At 36.6% G+C, this 10,718-nt stretch overlaps 1 protein-coding gene across 1 annotated transcript; it reads left to right on the top strand.

Moving 5' to 3' along the window:
* The first annotated feature begins 2,541 nt into the window (after window positions 1-2,541).
* On the top strand, window positions 2,542-10,271 carry LOC133864000 (tRNAse Z TRZ4, mitochondrial). The gene is made up of 12 exons (XM_062300183.1): window positions 2,542-3,024; window positions 4,805-4,894; window positions 5,323-5,367; window positions 5,547-5,601; window positions 5,792-5,835; window positions 5,976-6,461; window positions 6,577-6,845; window positions 6,935-7,082; window positions 7,188-7,235; window positions 7,988-8,376; window positions 8,472-9,153; window positions 9,871-10,271. The coding sequence occupies exons 1-12, from the start codon at window positions 2,659-2,661 to the stop codon at window positions 10,186-10,188; spliced, it is 2,940 nt and encodes a 979-aa protein (XP_062156167.1). The 5' UTR covers window positions 2,542-2,658; the 3' UTR covers window positions 10,189-10,271.
* The last annotated feature ends 447 nt before the right edge of the window (window positions 10,272-10,718 follow it).

The raw sequence follows: 10,718 nt of genomic DNA, 5'->3' as shown, positions 1-10,718 counted from the left end.
AAAATATACAAAACTCATGAAGAATGAGGTCAACAAAAGACATTGAGTGTAGTGCCACAGATTATTAATATGATTAAGTATGTCTTAATTGGAAATTATGACTTTTTAAGTTTTTGCGTTGACTGAACGTTCGCTAAGAGTGACGAACGATTGAAGTTCCCATTGTGAACGTTCGATTACATGTTGTACTATGTGTCAAAAGGTACATCCCACGTCACTGGTATGCAAGAAAAATAGTACAAGAACGTTCGAGAATCGTAAAACAAACATCTGACATAGTACCCAAACGAGTACTAAACGTTCGACAGATGGTAGATCACTTCATCCTTATCCACTATAATTTTTCCCTATAAATACCCCACCCCTTTGTTTTATTTTGTGTATTCCGCCTTTGGAGTTGATGTTACTCTGGTGAGAGTGTGTGAAAGTGTTTCGATATGAGGAATGCATTTCGCTGTAAAGGGGTAATGTCCTTGTTCAAGCTTATTCTATTGTAGCCATTATGCTGTTGGTTTATCTTTTAACCATAGGTTTTATCCTTTAGTGGCTATTATGATCTTAATGCTAGTTTAGTATTAGGCATAGCATTTTGATGTTTTAGATGTTATGTTGCTTGCACAATATGTTGTTGGCTTAAGACCGTATTAAGACTATGGTTGGGAGCTTAGGATTTGCTTAGAAGTAGTTTGGTTAAGTTTGGGTCAAAATTAAGTTTATGCCAGGAACGAACATTCGATCTCCCTGGCCGAAAGTTCGATCAACGTGCTTTGAATGATCATTCTTCATGTTTCGAACGTTCGAGTATCATATCCCGAACGTTTGTGGTTCAGGTAGAATACATATTTTGAACTTATTAGAGCATAGAATTAGTTTTATCTCGGGATTAGAACTGACATAAAATTGACAATTTTGAGACCTTTAACAAAATGTCTCAACTATCATGCTTGTGTAGTGAATTCATAGCATGTAATAATTTTAGCTTTCATGGTAAACGTAGCAACTGTAATCTGTTAACTGCATCTCTAGGATATAGCCTTTTAACAATAAGAAAATATATCATAAAGTAAACTTTCTACTATCTACATATTTAGCAAAATTCAAATCTGAATAACCAACTACCTCCAAATGTTAAGTATATTTTTAGGTTAAGTTGTAATTCTTGGTTCCTTGCGTATACTGCAAGACTTTATTTGTAGCTCTTCATCGACTCAATAGTCAAATTGTCAGTCCAATGGTTAGGTTTGGTGCAAACCTGTGCTTGCATTAGGTTGCATACTGTAGATGCTTACAAAAGACTTTTCATTTGCTCTTGTTCCAATACATTTTGGGGATATTAATCTTTATTAAATTTATCCATTTTAATAATAGGTGCTACTAAAGGTGCGCAATCATTCATTCTAAATCTCCCCAAAACCCTTTTTAATGTAGGCCTTCCAAGGCAGTGTTAATATTCTTTAATTTATGTCTATGTGAATCTCTATGTCAAAGGCATAAGAGGTTTCACTTAAATCCTTAATTTCAAAGTTTTTTGAGATAAACTTCATGTGGCAAAACTTAATCACTACTTGCAAAATAAAATCTACATATAGGACTAGAAAGATTACTTTACTCTCACTGACCTTAAGGTATATATACTAATTAACAAAGTTTTCAATAAACCATGAAGTAATACCTTGTAAAAGGTATACCACTGGCAGGAGATATGTCTCAGCCCTTAAATAGATTTCTATAATTTGCAAACATTCTGACTGTTATCCATAAAACATTTAGGTTGTCTCATGTAAACCTCCTATTTAAGATCCCTATCAAGAAAAAATCAATTTTAGGATCTCGTTGACTTACCCAAAGGAGCAATAGCCATAAGTTGTAATTTGATTTATAAAACCAAAAGGGATGCCACGATAATGTTGAACGATATAAAACTATACTTGTAGCCAAGGGTTTTACTCAAAAGAAATATATTGATTATCATGAAACCTTATCTCCAGTGTCTAAGAAGGGTTCATCATGGCATTAGTAGCTCATTTTGACATAGAGCTAGATCAAATGGATGTGAAAACAACATTTCTGAATAGGGATCTTAAATAGGAGGTTTACATGAGATAACCTAAAAGTTTTATGAATAACAGTCAGAATGCTTGCAAGTTATATAAATCTATTTATGGGATGAGACAGATCTCTCGTTGGTGGTATACCCTTTTACAAGGTATTACTACATTGTTTATTGAAAACATAATCTTTCTAGTCATATATGTAAATATTAGTTTGCAAGTAGTGATTAAGTTTTGCTACATGAAGTTTATCTCACAAAACTTTGAAATGAAGTTTATCTCATTAAGTTTTGCAAAGGGTGCATTTTTTAAAATGCAAAATTTTGAAAACTAACTTGTAATTTTACAAAATACTTAACTGTATTTTAATTTTTTTTTTCTTTTAAATCTCATATTTTAAAATTCTTTATAATTTTTTGAAATCCCAAACTCAAGGGAAAAGAAAGAAAATGTGCTAAGAAAATTGCTGTTGAAAAAGGCCAAAGGCCCAACGGGTGCGAAAAGGGTGCGGGGTTTGAAGTGCAAATGAGAGAGGCGCTTTCATCTCTATCTTCTCAATTCTAAAACCCTTGCAAGAAATACAAATACATCAATGAATTGAAGCACAATGCCACAATTCACGAACCTCCGCCTCCTCTTCTTCCTCTCTTCATTCCCTCTTCTCTCCCCCCTTAAACCCTCTCTCTCTTTCCCTGTCCTCTCCAAGCCCAGACCCCGCCGCTCTCTCTTCACTGTTCTCGCCTCTAAACGACACCGTAAGCCTCCTACCCAGTCCCCAAATCTTGCTCGCAGAAACAGCAGCACTCTAAGGGAGAGCAAAGGCAGGGACAAAGAGGTTCCAATGGATGAAACTGAGCGTGTGGGATTCAATAAGAGAAGGGCCGAGGGCAGAGACAAGATTGAAAGGCCCCGGAAGACCCTGCAGCTGAAAGCGCGCGAACTCAATCCTGCTAATACCATATCTTATGCGCAGGTATATTGGTTTTGGCTTTCTGGGTTTTATTTGTTTGGGACACTGTGGTATTTGGGAAAAAAAAAAATCAGAAAAAAGTAAAGATCTCGTAGTTTGTGCCTTGTGGATTATGAGAGCTCTGTGAACTGCGTTTTAAAGTTAGTTTGTTTTTGAGCAGATGCGCTTACTTGCCAGGTTTTGGTCTGAGTTCGTAATCTGAATCCTCAGTAATTTAAACAAGTATAGGTTAAAGTTGGAATCCTATTTTTGTGTTGATGGTGTTTTGGACTTTTTATTTTATTTTTTTTAATAAGTAATTCAATTTCATTTAAAGCGCATGGGTGCAACCATAGTGCATAAGAAGTATACAAGAGAACCCCCTTTAGTATATAAGAAGAACAAAACTCTAAAAACTTATAAAAATTTGAAACAGGCAATCTAAACAATAGTACTATTCATTTATACAAAGATTTGAACATCTTCTTTAACTCTAATATCGCCATCTCATGATCTTCAAAGCTTATTTTATTCCTTTCCCTCAAAATATACCACATTAAACATATAGAAGCCAACCTCCACAATTCCAAAACCTACATTGTCCTAGTTGTTCCTTCCAACTCACCAACAAATCTCTCACCCTTCAAGGCATAATCCATATAACCCCAAACAACAGAAAAGGCGAGCTTCATATTCTCTTGCAACCTGACAATGAAGAAGAAGATGATCAATACTCCTCACTTTTCTTACATTTACAACACCAATTCTCCACAATAGCATACCTCTTTTGTAAATTATCCAAATTTAAGATTTTATCTAAAGTTGTTGTCCACACAAAGGAAGCCACACTCAATGGAGACAACTTTCCAAATGCTCCTCCAAATAAACGGAGAATTCACTGAAGTAGATAACACCTGTAGTAAGACTTCACTTCATCATTTTCTTTTAGAAGGAATCCAGCTTATTTTATCATCACCTCCTTGCCTCACTCTTTGGGAATACAACAATTCAAAGAAATCAGAGATCATTTTCTCCTCCCAATCATGCACATGTTTTAACTAATGAATGTTTTCATTTCGGAACTGCATATGATTTGCCACCCACGCATCCTTACAACGAGCAATAGTGAATAATTCTGGAAAAGAGAATTTCAAAAGCTGCTCTCCACACCATAATTCATGCCAAAACCGCACAATAGATCCATCTCCCACCTCGTACCTCACGAATTTAGAAAAATCTTCCCATCTCCTCATACTTTTCCACACTCCCACACCATAGGGCCCTGCAAGCTCCTTAGAACACCAACCTCCCCCCAAACTATCATATTTAGTGTCTACCACCGATCTATACATAGCCTCTCTCTCTGTATCATATTTATTTCCATATTAATTGGTATGTGAAGGAACTTAGTTCTTTATCCTTACTTGGGCTTCCTAATACAAGCCCCTGATTCCACGGCCATGCAGCCAAACGTGAGCAGAAGTGTAACATTTTAGAATGCTAGCTGGTTGAATTGTGGGATTTGATCAACTGGGCTACTATGAACTGAGTTTGTGGGGGTCTGGGTGCGAGGAAAGGAGTTTAAGTAATGTTCCTGTTACTTGTTTGCAGGTTTCATTCTCTCTACAAATTTTATTTTCTGGCCTTTTCATTTGTGTAGAGAGTACTTAAGATCACATTTGTATTTGTGGGGTTTAATCAGTGGCATTACTATAAAGTAATTGTTGGATTGATGAGAGATATTTGCAAATAAATTCAGTTGTCTCATTGGCTTGTGATTCTGGTGTCTTTTTATTTATTACAGATATTGGGGACAGGAATGGATACTCAAGATACATCTCCTTCAGTCTTGCTTTTCTTCGACAGGCAAAGGTTTATATTCAATGCTGGAGAGGTAAGCCTGGAGTGACATTTTCCTTAGGAATTTTTTTTTTGATAAGTAAGAAAATTTCATTAAAAAAGTGTAAGGCGCCCCTAAGTACACAGGGACAACTCAGCTAGCCCACATAAAAAACCCAAGAAAACCCACAGAAAACTACAAACCCACATTCCTTAGGAATTCAATGTTATATATTTTCTCTGTTGGTGTTATGGACTTAATTTTTGCTTCTTTATTATAAGTTTATATACGGTTGTCGGTTCATGACTACCAAAAATGAGTGCATGGATTCTGAAATAGTGTTATGTTATTGTTTGGTGTTCTATGAAATTGAAATTAAGGCGGTGCTTGTACCTATATTTTTTAGATGTAATTCTTCAGAAAAAGTTATTACATGTAAATTTGTGGAATTTTATTCTCTTAATTTATAATTCTCAATGCAGGGATTGCAACGGTTCTGTACAGAGCATAAGATTAAATTATCAAAGGTATGAGATGTCTGGAAACTGTTTCTTTTCTTCTTCTGTTATAAATCTATATATAATGTAACTTATCAAAAAAAAAAAAAATCTATATATAATGTGTTCTTCAATATCAGTTGATGAAAATGATAAATCACATCTTTCAGTTAGTAGAAAGACATTTAATGTTTTGAATTTTTCCGCAGATAGACCACATATTTCTCTCGCGCGTCTGCTCAGAGACTGCAGGTGGACTTCCAGGTTTGTATCTTCACAGATCAGCAACAATATTCTATCTGTAGTCAGTAACTGTAATTCAATTGCAAATTATAACCGAAGAAAGTGTTCTACTTGATACTATAATGCCTTCAAGCATTAGAAAACGTATGGTATTGCAAAGAGATGTTTCAGTTGGCCCCTAAATTGATCTAGTTTTACTTTATCTTCGCAGGTTTGCTGCTGACTTTGGCTGGCATGGGAGAAGAAGGAATGTCTGTGGGTATCAAACTCACTTATACATACATACACACATACACACAGCACATATATCCCCGTCTTTCCAGTTAATTATGTTAAATTGTACTATGCAATGCCAGCTTATACTATTTTAAAGAATAGTTGCTGTTGTTCTGAAGGTCAATGTTTGGGGTCCGTCAGATCTCAAGTATTTAGTTGATGCCATGAGGTCTTTCATCCCAAATGCTGCTATGGTTCACACTCGGAGTTTTGGGCCTGCACTAAGTTCTGATGTTGCTGCTATGCCTGATTTAAGTAAGTCTCTAGATCCCATTGTTCTCGTCAATGATGAGGTTGTCAAAATATCAGCCATTCTCCTACAACCAAATTGCGTGGAAGGGTGGCAACTCTTGAATGAAGAACCCATCTCACAAAAGGGTCTAGAAGAGAGGATGGATCATATCTCAAAACCACTTAGTCCAAACAGCAGAACTGGGTCTGCTACAAAGCCTGGTGATATGTCTGTGATATATGTCTGTGAATTGCCTGAGATCAAGGGAAAATTTGACCCGGCTAAAGCTATGGCTCTTGGTCTTAAACCAGGCCCTAAGTATCGTGAACTGCAACTTGGCAACTCAGTGAAGTCAGATCACCAAAATATCATGGTGGGTTCCAGAAGCCATGAAATCGATAGATTAGAAGGCTCTTGTCTGTGTTTTAGTTTATCTTAAATCTGATATTTGCTCTATAATCTATAGATTTATTTGCCTTTTTGTTTAGGTTCATCCAAGTGATGTAATGGGTCCTTCTGTTCCTGGTCCCATTGTATTCCTTGTTGACTGCCCGACGGAATCTCATTTGGAGAAGTTATTGTCTATACAATCTCTCAGTAGTTATTATGCAGATCACTCGGGCAACCTGCCAGATGGTTCTAAGACTGTTACTTGTATCATTCATTTAAGTCCTGCATCTGTCATAAGTAGTTGCAATTATCAGAAATGGATGAACAGATTCGGTTCAGCCCAACATATTCTGGCTGGACATGAAAAGTGAGTCTCTTTTCTTATTAAAAAGTCTTTGTGGTATGTGATTTTCATACTTTGATTGACAGTTCTCTTTGGTACTCATGCATTTGCAGGAAGAATGTGGAGATTCCAATTCTAAAATCAAGTGCAAGAATTGCAGCACGACTTAATTATTTGTGTCCTCAGTTTTTTCCAGCTCCAGGATTTTGGTCTCTTCAGCAGCTTAATTACTCAGCACCAGATTCCATTGCTTCACGTGAGGTTTGTTGCATATATTAAGAGGCTAATGATCATTATAAACTTTAGATTTTAGGAGTTGATAAGTAATTGGGCCCACTGAGCAGTTGATTTGTTTCCTTTTATCAGGGTCCAGTTTTGGAGCGTGAAACAATTTCTGCTGAAAATCTCCTCAAGGTATGAAATATTGATTTTAATTGGCTTCTTAAGGAAAAAAGAAAAAAAAAAGAAGTAACCTATTCGTTGATATTGCAAATCCCTCCTCTTTCTTCCTGCTTAATGATATGCAGTCCTTTCTTTTTTTCTTCTGAAATGTTATTTTATTTTTCCCCAAGCATCTATTCAATTTTAGTTTTTCTATATAATGTTACAAAGTTATACATTTTCTTTCTTTCTTTCTTTCTTAAATGCTGTTTGAAGTTTTACGAGGAGAGAGGACTACGCTGACTGCTTATGCTGTGTATATTGAACTTCTGGCCCCAACTAATTTTTATACTAGAAAGATCTGATGTAGTTTAACCTTTTCTTTTTACAAACTAGACCGCATTCACAAGCATAACCCCAAAAGTTATCTAACATTGAGGTATGAAAGAAATGTCAATTGAGACGGTCAAGAGAGAGAATGTCGAGGGTTATTAGGAAATTGATTATGTTCTCAAGAAATTGAGGAGATCATTTACATAAATTCTCCCATGTATCCATTTATCAAAACTTCCTCAATCTATTCTCTTTATATATGCTTGGATATAGAATGTCAAGCCTTCTTTTTGAATTCTTTTTTTTTTCATCCCATTTAGGCCAGGATCTGCTTGTTCTGCAATGTGGCATGATCTGCTAATACTTTTATGGGAGTGTCTCAATGTTTTTGATCCCATATAGAACACTCCATATAATGATGGCATTTTTTTTTTCTTTTGTATATTGAACAGTTCACTTTGCGTCCTTATGCTCATCTTGGGTTGGATGGATCTGGTATTCCAAGTTCAATGTCTCCCTCAGAAGTCATTGATGAGTTGCTGACAGAGATTCCAGAGATTGCAGATGCTGCCCAACATGTCAGTCAGTTGTGGGACAGATCAACAGAGACAGAGGGGCAAGATAATCGAGTTATGGTTGAAGAGCCATGGTTGAATGAGAATACTCTTCCTAGTTGTTTGGAGAATATAAAGAGAGATGACTTAGAGATTATTCTTCTGGGGACCGGTTCATCCCAGCCGTCTAAATATCGAAATGTTAGTTCTATCCACATTAATCTTTTCTCAAAAGGAGGTTTGCTCTTAGATTGTGGTGAAGGAACCCTGGGACAGTTGAAAAGAAGGTAATGCCATACAAATCTTGATATGCATGTTACTATTACTAAAAAGAGCTTTCAGATTCCCCTCTAACACATTGGTTGATATACCTTGAGAACAGATATGGTGTAGAGGGTGCTGACTATGCTGTGAGAGGTCTACGGTGTATTTGGATTTCTCATATTCATGCCGACCACCACACTGGCTTGGCAAGAATACTTGCTCAGCGATGTGATTTACTGAAGGGAGTGCCCCATGACCCTTTACTTGTTGTAGGGCCAAGGCAGCTTAAGAAATACTTAGATGCATACCAACGACTTGAAGACTTAGATATGCAGTTCCTTGATTGTAAGCACACGACAGAGGCTTCATTGGATGCTTTTGAGGGCATTACTGGATCAAGGACGGATCACTTTTCTCCAGGAAGTCCAATCAATGTTGAGGATATGAATGATAAAAATTCAGATGGGTCAATTGGACAGGGTATGGATTGTACTCTCTTTGCTAGAGGATCCCTTATGCAGAGCTATTGGAAGAGACCAGTTAGTACAGTTGACAATGGCGTGGCTTTGCCAATCCTAAAGAGGTTGAAGAAAGTTCTCAGTGAAGCTGGTTTGGAGGCCTTGATTAGTTTTCCCGTTGTGCACTGTCCACAGGCATTTGGTGTTGTGTTGAAAGCAGCAGAGAGAATTAATAGTGTTGGAAAAGCGATACCAGGGTGGAAGATTGTGTACTCAGGTGACACTAGGCCCTGCCCAGAACTGATAGAAGCATCTCGTGGTGCGACAGTTCTTATACACGAGGCAAGTTATCTCACAAATCTGTGCTTTTTTTTTTTCCCTGGTCAATTGATAAAGATTACAGAATTTATTTTCTTCCCCAGATACAATGTTTAAGATAGGTATGTACATATTCGGACATGTCTAACTGATAGTTGTAGACATTTTGAAGCTTAAATCGAGATAGAAAAAAGATTGAAGGAACTTTTACAATAATCATGGTTGGTTGGACATTGTCTGAGAAGATGTTCTCTCTCTCTCTCTCCCCCTTCCTTTCTTTTTTTTTCCATCGTTTTTCATGTAAGTGTTACTGAGAAGACGTTCTTTTCATGGGTCTGCACCAAGATGTTCAGTGAAACTTATCAATGAATAGGATTAAAATAATTTCCAATTAAGTATTCCCCAGCTCCAATTAGAATTTGCAAATAAAAAAGCTATTGTGTATGTCTACATCAAAATCTCAGATACGGTCCATTTCAAATCTAAACTATTATTATACTTTCCTAATTGATGAAGTGGCTTATACCATGTTGCTTTAGGCCCTTAGTGGCATTTCAGCTGGTTGTAGAGTTAACTTGTTTAACACTTCTAATGGTTGTTTAGGCTATTTCCTAATAGGGGTTTTCATCACATTATGCTAACAAAAAGGATTATGTTATTAATGCTTATTTCAAAATGTATTGTGGGTAAAATTAGGATAAGACGACAGTGATTGACCAGTTGTTGTTGTGAACATTGCAGGCAACTTTTGAGGATGGCATGGTGGAAGAGGCTATTGCAAAAAACCATAGCACAACGATGGAAGCTGTAGAGGTTGGGAACTCTGCTGGTGCATATCGCATTATCCTTACCCACTTCAGCCAGAGATATCCCAAAATTCCAATATTCGATGAGACACATATGCATAAGACATGCATTGCGTTTGACATGATGAGTGTTAATGTAGCAGATTTGCCAGTACTTCCAAAGGTTCTTCCATACTTAAAACTGCTTTTTAAAAACCAGATGATAGGTGATGAGTCAAATGATGTTGTAGATGCTGCAAGTGCAGCTTCATAACAATTTTTTTTTTTTTTTTTGATATTATGAAATTGGTTTTCCTCTTTTCTTTCGGTAATTTGCAATATCTTATTTTTTGGTAATCTATATTTCTTGCCAATTTAGTGGGAGGATTTCTTTACATTGATTATACATACTCTTGCTAGTTGATCCTTCCCTACTAGGATCCAGAATCAATTAGATTGTCGAAAATATTTTTGTGTTAAGTGGGTCGGATCTGATAAGGTTTGGAATCTGGATACCCCATGATCTGTAGCCAAGTCTTGCTTGACCTGGGCCGATTATGTTTTATGACTGATTCCTGTCCTCCACCCTTTTAAAGCCGAGACCACAAGGATTGCACTTATGGCACCAGGGACTAAGTCTGTACAGTGAAATGATATATGATAGATGGGCCAATATATGTATGGTAAACACAAAGCACACCACGGCAAAGAATTGGACTGGATCAAACTCAAACATGTATAAAAATATAATTCCCATGGTAATTGCAATAATCAGGATACAGGCTACCAGACAAACTATAAATT

This window comes from Alnus glutinosa, chromosome 3, assembly GCF_958979055.1.
Source record: "Alnus glutinosa chromosome 3, dhAlnGlut1.1, whole genome shotgun sequence".
Classification (NCBI taxonomy): Eukaryota; Viridiplantae; Streptophyta; class Magnoliopsida; order Fagales; family Betulaceae; genus Alnus; species Alnus glutinosa.
The sequence above is the reverse complement of the archived record's forward strand: the minus strand, read 5'-3'. Positions and strand labels throughout refer to the sequence as shown.